At 33.9% G+C, this 20,532-nt stretch overlaps 1 protein-coding gene across 6 annotated transcripts in view; it reads left to right on the forward strand.

The window, feature by feature from the left end:
• Rim (Rab3 interacting molecule) overlaps window positions 1-19,889 on the forward strand; it is a 509,632-nt gene extending 489,743 nt beyond the window's left edge. For 3 of the 6 annotated variants that reach the window (XM_071584461.1, XM_071584463.1, XM_071584466.1), the window contains 4 exons: window positions 3,391-3,605; window positions 6,681-6,820; window positions 13,769-13,903; window positions 15,705-19,889. In XM_071584461.1, coding sequence (XP_071440562.1) covers window positions 3,391-3,605; window positions 6,681-6,820; window positions 13,769-13,903; window positions 15,705-15,707 — 493 coding nt within the window. In that variant the 3' untranslated portion in view covers window positions 15,708-19,889. Of the gene's footprint in view, window positions 1-493; window positions 636-3,390; window positions 3,606-6,680; window positions 6,821-13,768; window positions 13,904-15,704 lie in introns of those variants that run through there. The other 3 variants (XM_071584462.1, XM_071584464.1, XM_071584465.1) reach the window with 2 other exon arrangements.
• The last annotated feature ends 643 nt before the right edge of the window (window positions 19,890-20,532 follow it).

Below are 20,532 nucleotides of genomic sequence, written 5' to 3' on the forward strand. Positions count from 1 at the left end.
TTGTAGTGGCGTGTAGAATGGCTTTTTGGCTCCGAGTTAATGACAGTGTTTTGGTGCGTCCTTGCAGCCATGGTATGCAGTCTGCTTTTGTGAATGTTTGGGTCATATACATAGTTTTTTTTTTGAAAACCCAATTTGGTTAGTTTTATTTTAGAAAAGTTTGTAGTGTCTGAGATGGGCATCTTTTTTAATCATGGTTTATATTTATTAAAAAAAAGGGGAGTTTATCCTCTTCTTAATTTTTCTGCATTTAGAAATCTATTCCATATTATTCAGGATTGACAGTATTTATGTTGTAGAAAAGTAAATACATTTTTATCCCTATGGGAACCATTCAGGTTGTTCTCAGTAGAGCTGTATAATCCTTAAATCCCTTGCCTCTCCTTATTGTCCCTCAATTCCATTAACCCTATGACAATACCTATGCCATGAAAACAATCCAACCATCTCACTTCCTGCACTCCCTTGCTCTGATTATTTTTTGCCGCAACAGAGGGTGGTAGAAAACGTAGCTCTAGCGGCATCCAACGAAGTCAGGAGGTCGTTCCGACTACCACTCATTCCCGGCTTGTCAAGCAACCCTCTAAAGAGTCCACGGACGGCAGTATGAACAGCATAAGTTCGGAGGGCTCGACGTAAGTAGCAGTCGAAGAATGCGTGGCTCATCCCATCGCCCCACCCTTATTTGTCTTTTTTCCTCTTCATGGGCCAACAATGCCTCCTGTACCTCTCTTTTAACAGTTATATATATAAATATATATATATATATATATATATACATTTTTTTCTATTTCTCTGATTGATGGAGGCACCTCTTGGCAGCATGTAGATCTTCGAGTTTTGTTAGGAAAACGTCTTTCGTGATCTAAATTACTATTATTAATTTTTGATTTAATTTTTTATTACCGACAACATTTTATCTATCAGACTACTTCACTCACTAAGTCTTATTTCGCATTGAGCATTTGGTCTATTTTTGTCTGTTTATTATGGTAGCTACGGCTCTGAACTTTTTTCTGGGCTTATGGGCTTGTATTTCTTCTAGTTGGTGGATCTGTGGTTGCTTTTGTGAACCTCAACGTGATTAATTTTTGTGACTCTTTTTGTGTGAAAAAGGCATGTTTATTTACCTGCTCAGAATGCAGCTCCTTTCATTGTGGATTTTTACAGTGTCGCTGTAGAAACAAAATCTCATGCTGAATGTTTGTGAAATTTTCAATTTATAAAGTTTACACTAATATTTTAGTATACCTACTTGCAGTCCCGGTGATTGGGAGTCAAATATTATTTACACCCCACTTGCCCCTTTTTTCACAGGTTTTCATGTAAGATTTTTCAGACTTTTCAGTGCCAACAAACCTACTGGCTAGGAATGGATAAATCTTACATATATGGCAGATTTTGTGAATGGCATTGCTTCTGGGTTTATAAGAAATTATTTGTTTTATTTTTTATACCTTATAGGTACATATTTGTTTAAAATGCATTGAGTTAGAGATTAGCATGCTAAATGATGTATGATTCATCATTGCCTGTTGGACCATGAATAATTTTTCAAATTAAATTTATTCCTTTGTGAGATAATAGGAGGAAAGTTTTGATGATTATTTCAGGGATCATTATTTTTATTTGAAGTGAAGCAAATGACTGTGTGGACTGTGAAGAATAGCTAGTTTATAAGGTTTATTGAAACCATAGCTAAAGACAATTACCTTTCAGCAAATAATTAGAAACTAGTTTTTACCAGTACTTTCCATTTTATTTTTTTTATTCCACTGTTAGCTCATCTAAGGGATGAGAAATTTTTAGTGATTTTTTTCTTTGAAGAGGCTTTTATTTCAGATTCATTTAGATATAACTATGGGAATTTTCCCCCTTCATTTGTAGGATGTCATTTTTATTCCTCATGATTAGATATTAGTTTTAGCAACTAGGCATAGGTACTGCTATTGAATAGGAGTTAATCACAGTTAATAGTTTCTAGTACCTATTGATTTTAATTTTTTGAAGTAATCAAGGTAAATTTTAGCAGTTTATGGAATGCAGAATCCTGCTCCTCAGTGAGCATTTAGTAGGTATTATTTTATCTATGATGAAGATGTAGGCTGACAACATTATCGACAACAACAAATAACACCTCTTGTATTATTTTTAATTATCAGTTCAAAGTACTGACCTTTAATTATAGCTTTACAGGAAACAAATAGGAGTTATCAGGTTAGAGTCAAGCATGAACTGCTCTTAATTGCATGCAACTATTGCTGTTAAATGCTTTTGTCTGCACTGCACTTTCAAATTGCACATGAAAAATGCAATGCTTTTCCAGTTGTTTAGTTGATCCATATAATCATTTTCCTCCTTGTGTAAATGTAAAGTCCCTTAGCTTGAGCTTTGTAATGCTGTATTTATGTATTTTACATTAATCATCACATTTTAAATATAATTTATTTTTTTTTTCAAACTTTTTGAAGTAAATGTCACTCAATAAAATAGCCATTGATGCCAACTTGCATTTCTGAATTTTAATTTCATTTTTCCTTTTATGATGCTTAGATAGAGCACTCTGCATAGACAAAATTCTGAACTTGGTAAGAAATCAGATCTCAAAATTTCTATGAACCAAAAGTTGAAAGATAAATTGCCAAATCTTAAAAAAATGTTTATCTACGTATGCTCACAATTTTTTATTATGCAAAGAAATTTTGAGATCTAATATGTGCCAGCAGTAATGACTTAAATACGGACACATTGACCCACCTAACCTGATCAGATATAGACATCCACTTCCAAACTTGATTAACTATTGTGTACACTGCTAACATATTCCATCAATGCTTCATCAGTTTATCATTCATCAAAATATTAATAACCATGTTTTTGTCATGGAATGCATTCAGCGGAAATCTTACATTACTTAGAATTTTGTACAAATGTGGTATACTTACAATATTATTGTAATTCATTACCACCAATATACATTGTTGCATACTAAAATCTGCTACTTAATTAATATTGTACTTGGGCCATTGCTAGTATGTATCTGATTGAAGATGTAAAATTTTAAGCTGTAACTGAAAGTGAAATATTTAAATAATGCTCATTATATATGTATGTTCAATTAAAAAAATTAATGTTTTTATTCTAAATGTTTTTCAAACTATAGCCTTGGAGAAATTTCTTTTCCAAAGAAAGTGGAACTTAATTCCAAGATCTTGTACTTAAAAGTTATTATTTAACTATTCTCTAAGCTTGAAAATATTCAAATTGTAAAAAATGGCCAGCTTATTTACAAATAAAATGACAATTATTTGAAATCACCACTCTCCTTCAACCTAAATGGATGGGGAGACTTTTGGAGAGTGTGAACTCAAGCAATCTCTCCGGCCACAGCTGGATGCCGCCATCCCTTCGTCTGGCACAAGAGGGTCAGTTGTCCGACTTCATTGATGGCCTAGGCCCAGGGCAGTTGGTGGGTAGGCAAGTTCTGGGAGCACCCTCTCTAGGTGATATACAACTCTCCATGTGCTACCAAAAAGGCTATCTAGAAGTTGAAGTCATCAGGGCAAGGGGTTTACAAGCAAGGCAAGGATCCAAAGTGTTACCAGGTAAGAAAGCATTTATTCGTGGAGTATTAATTGGACAAGTCTGGTTAGGGTTAAAGTCTTATGAATAACATTAATTGTAAAATATAGGAAGCTTAATGGCTGATACATGACCACTTACTTGTGTTATCTGTTTTGGAAACATTCAGTCAAGCTAAGACTTCCAATGGCTGAAATAAATTATGAAGTTGACAAAATATGATAAATTTCCACATATTTATCTGGAAACTAATTCTGAATGACTAGATCGGCCTCTTGCCCAAGAAATCATGTACTTGGATGGGTACACTACATTAATGATCGCAAAACTTGCAGTGTCAGATATTCAATTGTGTCCATGACTAGGTATTAAGTTTAACAATCAGTTCTTAGACCACCAACTTCCACCCAATAATTATGAAATCGAATACGGTACATTTTCACATGATAAGTGTGTTTGAGGAAAGAGTAAAGTCATAAGAAGTATAGGAGGATTAAATTTGAATGCAGGTATGAACTCCTTATTCATAAAATTCAGTCTCCATGGGAAAACTTAAGGTCTATGCCTTTCCAAGGTATTTCAGTAACTGACCAGCATAATAATTATGAAAATTGAAAAAAATGTTGTTTGTTTACATTTCTAAATATGTCAATGCCAAAAAACAGAATGTTGACGTCTTTCAAGTGAAGTTATAGCAGTTATATAAGCCAAATTAAGTATCAATATTATCTACTACTGTAAGATCTTGTGCTCTACTTGCTAAATAAATTTTTCCTTGGTCTTCCATTGGGTCATATTCTCCATCAATGCTGACATTTTGATAGGAGTGCCATTCATCGAAACAAAAAATATCATTGAAGATGGAGAATGTGACTCAGTAGAAGACCAACAAAGGATCAGTCAATGCATACCACATTTAGCAATTAATATAATCATTTTATAAGTATTTGGCATTAGGATAGGCTGTCGTCATTTTGGATTTTTAATTTGAAGATTTCCTGTAGCAGTTTTCCTGTTACCTCCCAATCATTAATTACTTCCAAGTTCCTTTCGTTGACATTTTCCACCACTTGTTTCTCTTAATCCATCTTCATTCTTCCTACATAATTCTTCCCCTTATGGATTTCCTTCCCCTTCAATGAAGATATTAAATAAACTATCATGCCTCAAGATATGATTAATTTGTTTCTCTCTTCTTCTTCTAAGTGCTTTCTATTGGCTAGGGATATATAGTCTATAAGACTTTTTCATATATTGGTAATAATATAATAATAACTTTTATTGTCATGTTGGTCAAGCACATGACATGGATTATGGTCAAGAAGAATGAAGAGAGAATACACAAAAACATTTTTATGCAGAGCAAAATGAAAAACAAGGGAAATCAGTCTAATCATAATTTGTCACCCAAGAATTCACCTACACTGCAGTAACACTTGAGGAGTAACAGATTCATTAGTTCAAGTTTAAAAGTAGAAAGAGTGGAATTTTTTTATACCCATGGGCAGCTTTTTATAAATATGTGAGGATGAGTGATGAGGAGGTCCTCTCTTTGATGGCATACAGTTGACCATTCGAAGAGATTTTGTGTACAGTCAATATCTGCTAATTAAGCTCACAAAGAATATGATGGTATAATTAAGAAATGAAAATGTTCAGGCTGTTTGAGAATAATTTGGCCGAAAGACAGGCATGTCATTTCATATTTATGTGCCTTGTGATTCTATCTACTTATCCTTCCCAAAGAAGAATAATTCTGTCTAAAGATGTGGACATGCAGAATAATCTTTCACTCTCAATTAGCAGCTAACATCAACTACATGATACTGTGAAAAGTATTAATATATTTGATATTATTCTTCAAAATGCATGATGCTAAATATAAACTAAAAGATGCTCAACCTTTGGGAGTTGTCTCGATTTTAAAATTTCTGTTGAAAATTTATCTTTCTTGTGAAAGTGAGTCTGGAAATTTGGCTTTACAAAAGAATTATACAGATCAAATAGCTAGATCAAAGCATTAGTGAATATACCCTACCAAGAATGGGCCAAAAAAGAATTATATAAGTTGTAAATATTACCAAGGACAATAGAGCAAAATCATGAGATGTATTCCTTAGACCTCTTGAAGAAAACCATGGATAAAACTACAGATGATGACCTTGAATGCGATGTAAATATAATTGAAGGTAAAATAATTAGTTAATTATGATGAGGATGCAGGTTGAAAAGAAAACAGAATAGAGTTTCCCCACACCCATACATGCTATATATTTAGAATGATAACTGCTAATAATGGGTGAACATGACAATACATTTGAACATGTCTCTGAATACCAGTTATGTGTGCATTCATAATTGTAATTTTCATTTTTTTATTTGGTACTAACTGTATGTAAAGGCCAAAAGTACTGAAAACAGCACTTTTTACCTTTACATCAGATATTTTAATAATGAAATAACATGAAAGACAATTACAAACACCAAAAGCCTAGGGAAAGGAAAACCTAACTAGGTGGGAATCGAACCCCTAGTGCATCGGTTGGCAGGCAAGGACATTACCCTGCCACCACCTGGGCCAGCTTTTCATTTGATGCAACAGTTATCGTGCAATGGTTACATACTGCAATAAATATAGAAAATATTAGAATAACAGAACAGAATACCTATTCATATTTATGTATATTTTACCCAAAAACCATGTCACTACTAATGTCATTCTCAAGAAATGCTTTGATTCATCCCATCATAAAAAGCCTTGGTTGAATATTCAAAGTTTGATTTTGAATATTGAAATGTTGACACAATATGAAGAAGCTTATGTTAGTTTATTAAGAAATGTTAGCCCATGCATTTCATAAGAATCTTGGGTCTTAGCTAAGTGAGAATATGATGTACTTAACTTGTATGTTCCTTGTTTTGAAATATGTACGTACAGTGGATCTTTTTAAAAGATTATTTACATTTTCTTGTGCATTACAAGAGATTACATACAAATATAGGCTGTAAACTGTCATAATATTAGATGTGACAGGAAAGTGCCTTCAAATTCTTTTTCATTTTATATTAATTTTTTTCTTCTTAACTTGCAATTCTAGCACCATATGTCAAGGTTTACCTGGTGAATGGCAAACGATGCATTGCAAAGGCCAAGACTTCAACTGCAAGAAGGACACTGGATCCCCTATATCAGCAACAGCTGTCCTTTCGGGAACCCTTTCAAGGCTGTATTCTACAGGTAATACCTTGCATTACAATTCATTGAATAAGGCTCTATCATTCAACCTTCTTCATTCTGTGTTTAATCATTTAAATTTTCTTCTCTCTTCAATGAACACAATTTTTCATCCAAAAATTCTTGTGACAGAGATTTTAAAAGTTTTTTCGACAACCACATGTATAGGACAAATATGTAAACATTTTCATGAGCTCGCTTAGCAATACATCAGTGATTAATGGAATTTTGTTGTGAAACTAAAAATTGCCTGGGAACGAGCCCCCCTGAACTTCTCCTTAAACTTCTGAATAAATCATAAAAAAATAGAATTTTTGGAGGGATAGTTCTCCCATTTAATTTTCGGAGGGAGCAAAATCTCGCTCCCTCTGATCAATCAAATGCATGAATATGTCATGGCCCATGTACAGGACTTCTGGTCACATAGAGTATATTTTTCCAATTGTATTCATGTACCTCTGGGAGTCAAAATTGAATGGCTCACTTACTATTGGACTTACAACAGGATCAACATAGAAGAGTGATAAAATCTTTAACTTACTTTTAATTTGCTTAGTGATAAAATACAAGATTAGTATAAAGCCAAGTGTAAGTAATAATAAAATGTGCAATTATTACAGTTTATGATTAACTCCATGTATCACCAGTCAATTGATACCATTGGTACCCCTAATGATACTGAAATCCTTCCAAATGCATGGAAATATATCATCATGATTGGTGGCCCCTCATTTAACCCTTGTGTTCATCAATGGGTACCCAGGTGTCCACAACAATAGAGTTTTGTATGAAACTAATGCAAAAATGAAAATTCTGCCCTTAAGCTCTGAATGATTGTTGTCTTTTTGAGGGAGAGGCCACCTAGAACACATTTTCACCATTATTTTTCTAAAAATCACAAGCTTTGGAAGTTGGCAATATCTCCACCACATCTGGGGTACTTACTTCACAAAAAATGCAACTGTGGTTCAATAATTGCTGTTACTTGTTTATCATTGATGAAAAAAGTGGAGAGGGATACTTAACAATCAAGTACACAATACATTGATTTTAATAGGTATTTATTGATAACATTTTAAGATAAGTATTGCTACAAATTTTCCTCATGCTCCTTCTTTTTCTAATTTTTTGATTTATACAAATATGGCAAGAGTAAGTAGCTTGAATTCTACTAGATGAATCCCTGGGATTTTCACGACTTGAAAAAGCCATGGAAAAGATTTGCTCTCTGATCACACTTTCTATTTTAGTACTACAATGATGTGTCACTTGCACATTTTGAAATCTGCTCTCAATGACTGGTCTTTCAAGCTGCTCACTCAGCTGTCATATAAATTAATACTTTTAGCTCGTATTTTCAGGCAAAATCATATTATTTTCATAATAATTACTGTATGAAGCCAAAGACCTAATATCAAGCATATTGAAGAATATTACTGGTGACATCTCAATGAGCAGCATTGTGTCATGTGCCTGATAATTCTCTGGCCCATAGTGTCAATGTGAGCTTTATGCTTACTATCTTATGCAATTGTAAGGGCTTCTTCTTAGCATTATTGTGAACAGTCATATCTACATGCATTACAGATAATAGAATCACAGCCTTATTTTTTTTGGTACATTTGAGTAGAGTATTACTTCCTTCTGAAATCCAAATACAGTGGGAAATAGCTCTCTATTTTGTGTGGTGCCATTGCTTTTGGAATATATTATAGCTAACTTTCACAAAAGCCAGAATTTGGAACTAAGGTAGTGAAAAAATTATAAACAGATATATCTACAACTTCCCCCATATGGAACTGGGAATTCTTTGATGACTATCTATCCTTGGTTTTTTTCTCAAGGGTTGCTTGTTTTGCTGGTGGAAATAATGCTTTGCGAAACATATAGACTGTCAGCATTGCAAATCCACTAAATTTATGTACCATATTTGGCTGGTTTTTATGGCATATGTTGCATAAATCTTGCATAGCCTTGATTAGGATATAGCTACTCTTTCTATAGTTTGCGCTGAATGGATCAAAAACATGCTCAAATACAGTACATGTGGTACACAGTTTTTATGATCATGCATCAAAACAAATACCATGAATTTTGGCTCTCACAAATTCACACGCAAGACTTTTTTTAAGTTTTACGTTATGAAATTATTTTGTTCTTGATGCATAAATCTGATAGAGGAAATCATGATTTTGACTTGTGAAATGTATTTGAAATTATTATAAATAGACTGGAATTAGGAATATGAATCTGAATTTTTGTGTGGATTTTTGAAAGTGGCCATGCATCAAAATTTTCATTTGTCCAATGCAAAGCCATCTGAAGCACTGCTCATGAAGTATTTTAGAGTATAGTGGTACTTTAAGAAATATAATGAAAATGGTGGCTGTAGACCTTAATTTATGATCTTATTGGCAGCAGATTTTATTTGCAGTTTTGTGGATAAATCATTAAATCAGAAAAAAAATGTCTCTGGAATACAGGAAGCTATCCTTAAATAGCCCTGACATGAAACAAGGAATTATAGGAAAAAATGAATGACAGTTTTGAATTAGGCTCCGTTCATGAAATATTCATTGTGAAATTTATAAAACCAATTGATCCTTAGTTTTTTTTAGCTAGGCTACACTTTGTCTAGTAGTACTAAGCTGAATCCCTATTGGAACATTTTGATATAATTGCGCAGTAAGATCACAAATGAGAAGTGAATAAATTTTGTGAGCATATTAAAAAATAGTAGAAGATACAAAGTGATTGATAGTGGTCGAGGAAATAAATATGATAATGATACAATTGCAGTGGGACCTCGTGATAGAAACATAATTTGTTCCTCTCCTAAATTTTCACATAAAATAAATGTAAAATATGATGCTGCATTCCATGCTGGAAAAAATAATTATGGTCAAGATTTATTAAAAAATATTATACATACATTGCTTAGGGTTGTGGATCATACTATACCTTTTCTTCTATCGTGGGGTGATGTATTCAGGAATGCAAACTCGATTTGCCAAAGCAAAAAAGAATCGAAATAGTTTACTAAATACAATACATAACTCATTCCTTTTTACTACAAAGCTGTCGAGAGACATTTGTTTTTGCTACACTTCTAAATCGTATAAAAAGGTAATTCAGAATATCATTAAAATAAATTTATGGCATGCATCACTCCTGCATTATTAGGATGATGCCTCTCATGCATGGTACGAAGCATAAGTTTCCTGTGACCTTCACATTTCATTTAGCCTGCTGTTTTGGACTTGGCACTTTTTGAAGGCTTGTGGAGTTTCTGAATGGTAAACAAGCAGGGTTTGATTTTCAACTCGTTGCTTGCATTTGTGCAAAGTAGCAGTGTGAGACTGCCTTTCAATGCCTTGTGGTTGAGCAATGCATTCTCTTCTACTGGTTCATGCTCAAATATAGGTTTGCTTCAGCATTTTCCTCCAGAAGAGAACCATCTCATTACAATTAAAAACAAGTTGTAGCCGGTAACTCTCAGAATCTATGAGCTTTTTGAAGTCATTGATGAAGTTCTCTGCTGCCTTTGACTCAGAGCTTGCTGCTTCACCATGCCTCACAACACACTATGACGGTTCTTCTCGTTAACTTCTCAAACCATGCACGGTTCCCTTTATACACTTGTTTGTTCAGCTGTTGGTGATTCTGACATTTTATTAATGGGGTCAGTGAAAATCACATTCCCCTCTTCACAAATTATATTCTAGTTAATGGTGTTGCATTGCAATTGCTTTTCGTTCATGCGTATGAGAAGCAACCTTTCAACATCATTGAGAATACATAACCATAGCATAGATACTCTTGTCACTCCATCTGAAGCATCTATCACTTTGGTCTTATCCATTTTCTTGAAGAAAAAGGCAATCATTGATGTCGATCAATTGCTGATGCTCATACTGGATCAGTCACACTCACACCTTTTTCCTGATTTTCAGTGATTTTACTTTTCATTTCCAGTTATTTTTTATTTTTATTCTTGTTTGGCTTTCTTCTTATGTATTTTTCTTCAGGGTAAATTTTAAAATTATTAATAAAATATCATTAAACTTTGCACAAAAAATCACTATTAATATGTTTGAACAAAAGTTTGGAAAATGTGTGATCACTAGTGACGCTAAGATGCTAGTGGAATGAGCACTAGAGACAAACTGCAGTAGCAGGAATGCAGTGAATCTGGGACTAGCCCTCTCCTTGTTATGCAAAAAATCACTCATTAAGTGAGTCGTTTTCGGGGCCAATATGCTTGCTCGTTATGCGAATTACTTACTGTGCGAGGTGCTCATTAAGCAAGGTTCCACTGTGTATAAAACCTAAGTACAAAATGTAATGTCAAATAACTTCACAGTCCAGTAAAAGCAAGTATTTTGAATCATTTTATCAAATGAGAAAATTTTAAGTGTAGAACAAGGGGATACCCAAAAATAACCGGAATAGAGCTGCAGTTGGTGGAGCTTATATAGCTTATATAAAATGCAAGTCACAGAAGGTTGTGTTCAGACACAACAATCAAAATTGTAAAAGCAGTTTTGCTTGCTCCTCAGTTTTCATCATTAAAAACAGCTTACCAGGATTGTGCGATAGGTAAAACTCAAGGGTACCAATAGTTTTTTAATTTAAAAGAGGGTGAAAAGTCAATTGATGACAAACCTCATTCGGGACATCCATCAACTTCTAGAATTGATGAAAATGTTGCAATAGTTCATGAAATTATGCTTGAAGGCCAGAAATGGACTATTGAAGAGATGAGTAATTTATCTGGGATAATGTAGAGCTCAGTTCAAGGAATTTTGTCAGAAGATTTGAAGATGAGAAGGGTCACTGCAAAATTCGTGCCTCATGAGCAGCAAAACGAGAATCAAATTGTAACTTGCTGTGTATTGAAAGACCATCTCCGAATTTACCCAGATTTTTTACAAGCTCATTACTGGTGATGAGTCATGGTGCTATGGTTACAACCCATGCTCATTTGTTTTTTGATGCGAAAAGAATAGTGCATTCTGAATTCATTCCACCAGGTCAGATTGTTAATCAGGCTTTCTATTTGGGGGTTTTAAAAAGATTGCCTAACAATGACCAACAAAGAAGCCCTGATTTGTTGGAGATTAAGGACTGATTTTTCCACAATGACACACCAGCTCTTGCAGCCATTTCAGTGGGCCAGTTTTTAGCCAAAAAGTTTAGATTCCCTTGCACCACACCCCTTACTCACCTGACCTTGCTCCGTGCAATTTATTCTGATTTCCTGGAATGAAGAGGGACATGAAAGGACAGCATTTTGATGATGTTGAAATGCTGAAGGGGTAAAGAAAAAAAACGAGGCAGGAGCTGTTGGGCATCAAAACAAGATGAGTTTGAAAAATGTTTCCAGGGAGGGAATAGCGGATTGGACAAATGTATAAATGTAATGGAGAGTGAAGGATCCTTGCTGCTCCCGGGAATTACCATTGCATAGGTGTGTTGATGGGCAACTGTTACCATTGACAGCAACCATGAGGACGACTACACCCTGACTTCCACATGGAAAAGGGTGATTCCTATTCGCCACCAAGAAAGAGCCAATCTCCTATATGTACATATATATAGCAGCCAAATCGTGATGCACATCACTTCGACCTGAAGACGTCTCCAGGACTGGGGGCGAAACAGTTTTCTATCAAGGCACCTACACGATGGTAATTCCCAGGAGCAGCCTGAATCCTTCATCAGGTAGACATCACAGGAGTCTAAGGATTAATGTAATGTAGAGTACTTTGAAGGTGATAAGGTTGTTTAGTAAAAAAAATTAAATACGTAGCTATTAAAAAAAGTAATTCCCGTTCTTTTTGGGTACCCCCTCATACAGCTCTAATCACTATTAAGATTAATAATTCGGTATTTCATGTAATGATTTTATCTCTAACAAATTAGTGTTGAATGTTCCAATTGAAGTATATTGGAAATAAATATTACCATATCACTAAATCCTGTTAATTAGACATTCACATATAATTTGATTAAATGACTGAGTAAGAAAAGTATTTCTGGGCCTTGCCAAGTAGTTGGTAACTTAGAATAAGATACTAGATAAAAGTCTAGGAGATTCAACAGTGTTTTAAAAAATTTTTTTCAAATAGATTAGGCCAGCAAATCAAGTCAAAATCCCAAATTTTTTAAGTCCAAGTCCTGAGGCCTTGAGATGTTATAACATAAATATTAATCAAATTACTCATTTTAAAATTCACACTTAACAAAAACTTACTCGGGACTTTTTCTATTGGTTTGACATAGAGACCTCACCACAGAAGCATATTCAAGATGTGGTCTTGCCAAAGAACAGAATAAAATATTAATTGAATAAATTTGCATAAATTTACAGATATTTAGTGAAATAAATCCAAATATTTTCCTTACTATTCCTAAAAGACTAATGACAAAGTTTTGAGTAAGGTGGGTGAAGAGAGGAAGTCACTTGGAGAATTACAAAAAAGGCAGAATAAAAGGAAAGTGGGCAGAGGAAATATTGAAGGTAGTGAGAATTTTGAGTTAAGTGGAAGAGAGGCAGGAAGAGAACAGACTTTTTACACAGCTTGGAGACAAGTAGATGTTATGAAGAACTAAAGAATTTAAATACTTTATGACCAATGAGGAAGTCCTCTTAATACATAGAAGATAATTGTAATTAGGTACCATCCAAAACTTCCCCTTTATAAGTAGAATGACTTGGGTGACTATATTTATTGATGTATGTATTTAGGCCAGAACATTGAAAACCTTTAAATACTTTATTATTACTCAATTTGCTCTTTGCATATGCCTGTGTATGAGTGATCTGGTAATACCTGTATTGATTAATTTACTTTCTGTCCAAAATATTAAATGCCATCAAAATCCTATGTAAATTGGAACTGAGTCAAATAATTAGTATGCCTATTTTAAAACTATTTTCTTTTTCAGGTGACTGTGTGGGGCGACTATGGCAGGATCGAAGGAAAAAAAGTGTTCATGGGAGTTGCTCAGATAATGCTTGATGACCTGAACCTCTCAAATATTGTCATAGGCTGGTACAAACTATTTGGGACAACATCATTGGTTAGTGTTCCTCCCATTGGCATCTCTAGAAGGAGTTCAATGGCTAGCCTGAATTCTCTCAAACTCTAGTGACCAAGCTCGTTCCACCCTTCTCCTCATAGGCAAAGACCACAGAACATTGATAGCAACCAAGGCAACCTTTATTAAGTCCCTCAAATGCAATGCAAATACACTTTTCCAGTAATTTGTTGTACTTTGTTGATCTTGCATTCATTCACTACCTCTAATAAGCTGTCATAACATGAGAAATTTGTTTTTTTCATCACTGGTCATGACTCAGTAGGCATATGATTGGGTCTGAGCCCTAATTGGCCATATATTTTGTAAATATCTCCTGCATGTGAGAAATAATTTGAAAGTATGCAAAAATATTATCTACAAGTCTGTATCTGCATTGCAATATCTGCACGCCTTCCTTTTTTTAACCTTATTTTTCTTTAAATCTACTTCCCAATTTATGTTTAGTACTCTCTGGTACATTCTTGTATTTCTTTTCTTTCTATTGTTTCACTCTTATAATTTTTCTCTGTTATTTTAGCAATGAAAGTGTATATCCTTGCATAGCTGAGCTGTAAAAAACTATATATCATATTTTTCCGTAGCACTGAACAGTTGTATTACCTACCAAGTCTAAGTCCCTCCGCTGTTAAACTAAAATCTTATGGTTAAACCATATATGCCTATTTAATGTCTGTCCTCAACAATGTCTCCATTTATCTATTAACATATTTGAGTACATTTGGGGCACAATATCAAATATAATAAGCCATATCATTTACATATTATTAGATAGTGATAGGGGCATTAGTAAGTGGTATTTAAATGAAAACAGTATGCAGGAACATCTTGTGATGATTGATGTTGTTGAAAATTTTCCAGACAAGTCTATAAATGTTGTATGGAATTTTTGGTACGCAAGATAATATATACATGCAAATAAAACATGAGTTACAAAGGTCAGGCATGTTATGGCATGTATGGTGCTAGGAAAGTGAAGTAGAATTGTCTATAGCAATGCATGTAGTTTACAGGGATTCATGTTCTCAAAAGACCATACTATGAAGATTTTTACATGCTCGCAACCCCCCTTAGGCATGCTCTGAGGCACCTTTCTGATCCCTACCTTTAAAAAGGTACACCTTATAAATTAAAAGCCTTGTGCACGCATGCTTCAAACATTTATTTATTATGTGCCTGTCATTGGCTCAATATCTGGGACACCAAACCCAATGTAATCATAATAACATTCTTCAATCATTACATTATTTTTATTTGATTACAATTCTAAAGATAAATATTTTACTTACATTGATAGTAAAATTCACTCTCTTACTAACGCTCTCTCAAATGAAATATCTAAGCTGCTTTTTCACCTAGATATTTTAAGAGTGGAGAAATTTAATCAGCCACTCACATTTATTTGAATTTTGATTTCATTGAATTCTGAAAGGCTACTTGAGCCTTCTCTAACCCTAAAATTTTATCAATAAACTTGAGCTTTTACTTAAATTAGCAAATTAGTGAAAAGAAATTGGGTCCTCTCTAAATGGAGACAAAACCAAAATATTTGATTGCCATAAACATTTTAATTTTGAAATTTTCTTTTGGTCATTATCTTTTTATTTCTCATGGAGAATATTTTGGGCATTTTCCTCAGTTATTTAAATTTTATTTTTCATTTCATGTCTGGCACTCACACCCTTATAAAAAAAAAGAATACTTAACCACCACCTATAAACCCTTATTCCTCTCGCCTATGAATATAGAAATGTTGAAAGTCCTTTCTTGTGCCTTTCACCAGTGAAACTTTGGTGTGGAGGAGAGGATGTGAGGGAGCAAAATGGCAGGTATGGGGGTAGAAAAGCCTGTGTCAAAGACGGCCTTCGATTGGTATGACGGAATCGCCGTCTACCCCTCCCCACTTCCACCGCACCCCCTTGACTTTAAATCCCATCACACGTGCCTCTGCCATTAGATCTCAGGCAAGTGCGAGTGGATAGTGAGTACTGCCAAGGAACCCTTGTGAAGAGGGGAAAATTGGGTGACAAGCTGACTGTTAGCAGTGTCATTGAGAAAGAGTGATTTACAGAATGAGTTCAAGAAGTTTTTTTACACACAATGAATACAATATGCATATATATATGTATATACATAGGTCCCAGCCGCCAAAATGCTTGAACCATATCGGATCAATCTTAACAAGAGAAAATGAATTTCTAACAAAATAATTATATAAGCTACGATGTTATATTATCTCCTCCAACTTCCCCTTTCCCTCTCTCCATTGCATTAACTTGGTGCAATGAAAAGAAACTCAAGTGATTTGCACAAGCAGAGAAGATGGAAGAGGAAGTGGATTTTTATGGAAACAACCATGTTGATTTGAATGGTGGGAGTTTTCTCTTAAAAGTAGGCAGCATTGCATGTTAAGAGGACTGAGTGCAGTATATATTTTTTGCAGGTGAGAGGGAGAGACTTTTAATGAGAAGAGGAGTGATGCATAATTTCATTATACCACCTTGGGAAAGTGAGAGTGAAATCATCCCAAGATTAAGGCAAAATGTGTTCGAATGAATGACAAATATTTGAAGCACTAGTTATATTAAGTGACTGTGCTTTTTTATATGATGTTTGTTTTTTTTCCTTTGCAAGTGTGTACATGCCATGAATCAACACCTCCAAATGGTTATTAAATTTCTACAGAGCCATTTCACATGAATTCTTTGACTGATAATGAGTAATGGGAGATGTTCACATAAATATTTTAAAATGTTTATTTTGCCTGCATAATTATTTTATTGATAGATGGAATCATGCAAACAATGCCATATTTGCATAAGGAAAAGAACACCTGAAATACGTTCCTTTTCTCGCATTTGAAAATGCATTTTTTTCCACCTTGATCATAAAAGCTTTTTATGAACTTTTATCATCATATAGCTTGCCCTCCACCCCAAATCCAGACCAATTATGAATTTTAAATATCTATTTGCCATTGCAGTGGATATTTCACTGTTATACTAAACAAAAATGGTGATATCAAATTCTCCCATTTGCATATTTGAACTATTACTCATTATTCTTTAGTACCCAAAAACTGGTAAAAAATCTTCTATTGAAATTGTCTTAATTTTTCCTAAAAGAAGTAACAATTTTGTAATAATATGTATCCCATTGTGATTGATTATGAACCCCTATGGGATTTGTCTATTCTCCTTTTCTATCATACTTCCTATAGGCTACAAACCTCTTACAAAATGCTTTACAAGCTCTGGTCAAAGTAAAAATGTAAATATAAGCTTTGAAAATGTCATGAGACATTCAAATCTTTCTTTTTATGAGGAAAATGGCTCTGATCCATAACTGCGCTGTGGATGCATGAAATTTACTTTGTGCTTCACATCTCAGAGCAAGGTGTCATCATTCATGTATAATCATGACACCATGCCATGTGCACAATACCCTATAAGAAGTGCCATGCATACAGTTTTGAATTTTTCAGTCTTACCCAATCATATATCAAATTCATAATAACTTACATAAGGCGTGTATGGTTTCCTATCCTCTGGCTAACTATGATCATACATATCTTGCATGACTTAATTTGTAACAACAATTTAATATTTTGTTATGTATAAAATGTACAAGGGTATGTTTCATTGGTACCATTGCCATATTGTTTCAAATGGTAAGAGATGTGCTTGTTCTTCTTTGATACATTAGAGTACTGCGATGACCGGAAATGACTTACTAAGACTTAATTAACAGAGTTTGAAGTACGGTAACATTTTCAAAATACGCTCTTGCCTGTTGTACAATTCAATAATTACCTTAAACTCCGAGTTTGCCGATAAAAGTTTCCTCTTAATTACTGCATGAATGCCAAGTTCTATTGGTTTTTTATGCATAATTATAGGTATATATACATATATAACACATACACTAATTAACACATAGTATATATTGGTCCAAATGTACTGTGTTGAGTGTTTTTCTTGTTGAGTTTGTGACGTTGGTGTTGAATGAAATGCATCAATTATTGTTTATAGCACTGTTGCTAAAGTTATATAAACAGGAAAATGGAATCAATATCTGTGATTTGATATGGAGGAAAATTTGGAAAAATTATTTTTTTTCCAATTATTGCCTTTCATAGGTATCACCAGCCTTTTTTTAAAGGCTCTTATTAGTCTATTTGGGTGCTTGATTTTGTTGAATATCAAGTGCACCCCATAAACTGATGAACACATCAACATCATCATTAGATTCTTTCAAGAGTTAACTAGATGTAGGCCTTAGGTGAAATGATTTTGTCCCTACAGGGTGCATAATATCACCCTTTCTTTTCATTGTTTTTGTATGACAAAAGTGACCACTGCTTCTGAATGACTGGACGAATAGCATGTGGTTACTCACAGGACTTTTGTTAAAAAAATATAAATACAAAATGCAAAAAAAAGAAAAAAATAGAACCAAAAAATTGCATGGGACATTTTCTGGAATGTATCACGGGTTTTGGAAGTTGGTGATGGCAGTCAAACTCTTTGTTGATTATCCCCTACTGGTTGTTGTCTGTGCTTCCTCGAATGATGGGGATGCATTTTGAGGCTGGCTTTTATGCATAATATTGGTTTTAGTTAGGAAAAAAAATCAGACTTTGTACCTTACTTGAGGGGAAGAAGGCAAGGCTGTGGCTATTAACAAAAAATAACAGATCATTTAATCCTGGGCATGTTTCTGTACTTATTTTCAGGAATGGGGTCACTTACAAAAGTTGCGCGGTCTTAGATTTCTTAGCTAAAAGTTTCTGTGAGTACAACTGTGGTTTGATGGCAATGTCTCTTTTCTTTCTACTTTCACTTGTTTCAAGTGAAATAAAATGTTTTCAGCCGGTGAATTAATGAAACAACTATTTACTGGCTTCTCCATCCCTATGAAACAAGACTCAAAAAGAATACTTAACATCAAAACCGATTCTCAACCACAGTTGTACAGTATACAAATATATTCATCACTAGTATAGCCTTTTGACCTTACTATCTGTAAATTATAAAATTACTAATGAAAGCCAACACTCTTTCTGTCTGGAGATGCAAACAGCCCTGAAGTCTTTCTTGTGCACAGAATGTTCAATGGTACTGGGTGAGGTGCTTTGTTTCTGACCATACTCTTCCATGCTTTCTACGTACTGTGTCACTTACCATGTGTTCATGTTTCATCGTATGTTTGGTACAACAAGAAATGCTACAAGAAAGTTTATTTCTTCATTCAGAAAAAGTATTTGGCTTTGGAATATCATAATAGCGGGTATATACAAGGAGGACATGATGGGGCACATGTTCTGATTATGGAAGTTAAGAGAGGCCACTCAAATACATTGCTGCTTTTCAAGCAGAGAGCTGTGGACACATGTTCAAAATGTCTGTACAATATAAATCCTGTACAAGCATCATAGTTTGATTTGTTTAAAAAAAATCATTGTTTTGGTACTGGGCAGATAAAAACTGCATTATGATATGTAAATAAAGTCCCTGACACAAGGTCACCATCATAGATTTAGCCATTCTTTGTTAATATAAGTTTTCCAAGTTATGTATGGTTAAGTGAATACATAGGCATTTATGCATGCTTACATATTCACTTAAGATTTGAAAATGGAAAGAAGCAAGATAACCAAATGTGGCCTTCACTCTTGTTTATCAAAACAAGATTTGTTTTTTGTTTACATTGAACATATTGGTAGACCCATATATACTTCTTGGTCATTAAAAACTTCTGCTATTACATCATAAGAAATAAAACCCCATTCTTACCATTTTAAGGGTGTTGTTGTGTTATAATATCAAAGCAAGGAAGAAGTTTTTACCTAATTCTGTAGAAGCCTTCTCCAGTCTTAATAAGACTGCTGTGAATGACATACATCATAGGACTTAAATGTTTTTGTGAAAAATATGTTTGCAAATGAATATGACTGATTACTTGGATATTTCTATGATTTATTTTTAATCCATTTCTTCAGTCTCCTTTACCGATGACATTTACTGGTACAGACACTAAACTATGCCTCTGCCTTGCTCACAAAGATCTTCCGCATCTTCTGTAATTGGTTTACAGTTAACTTTTTCTTGTGTAGTAATCCCAGGGACTATCGTGACTCATGACAATAAAGTGAATGCATTGATGAAAATCTTCTTCCAGTACTTTTTCTACTATTTTAATTTGCTCCTTGGAGCATTTTGAAATATTGGTATGTTTTATGTCTGTCCTTTCTATGCATCATTTCTTATTCATCATTCAAAACTACAAATATTACGGGCATGGCATCACACAAAATTCTAAAACTCAAAAATTAGTTTGAAATATTAAATTAATGTTTTCAGCTCATATCAAATTATGCCTTTTTAAAAATAAATCTTTAATATAACTGATCTTTGAGACGTTACATTTGAATATTTGCCAAATTGTTCTTGTTGACCTATCAAATTCTAGTGTTCCTCATGATTTTAGCTATTCCTGTTGTAGCAACTTCAATTTCAAAGTACAAGAAAATGTTTTTTTCTGCTAGAATAAACCACTTTAGAAGGTTAAATAAATATGAACAAGTAATATAAGAAGGTAAGATTTTCACA

This window comes from Hetaerina americana, unplaced genomic scaffold (assembly GCF_022747635.1).
Source record: "Hetaerina americana unplaced genomic scaffold, ioHetAmer1.1.p SCAF_19, whole genome shotgun sequence".
Classification (NCBI taxonomy): domain Eukaryota; kingdom Metazoa; phylum Arthropoda; class Insecta; order Odonata; family Calopterygidae; genus Hetaerina; species Hetaerina americana.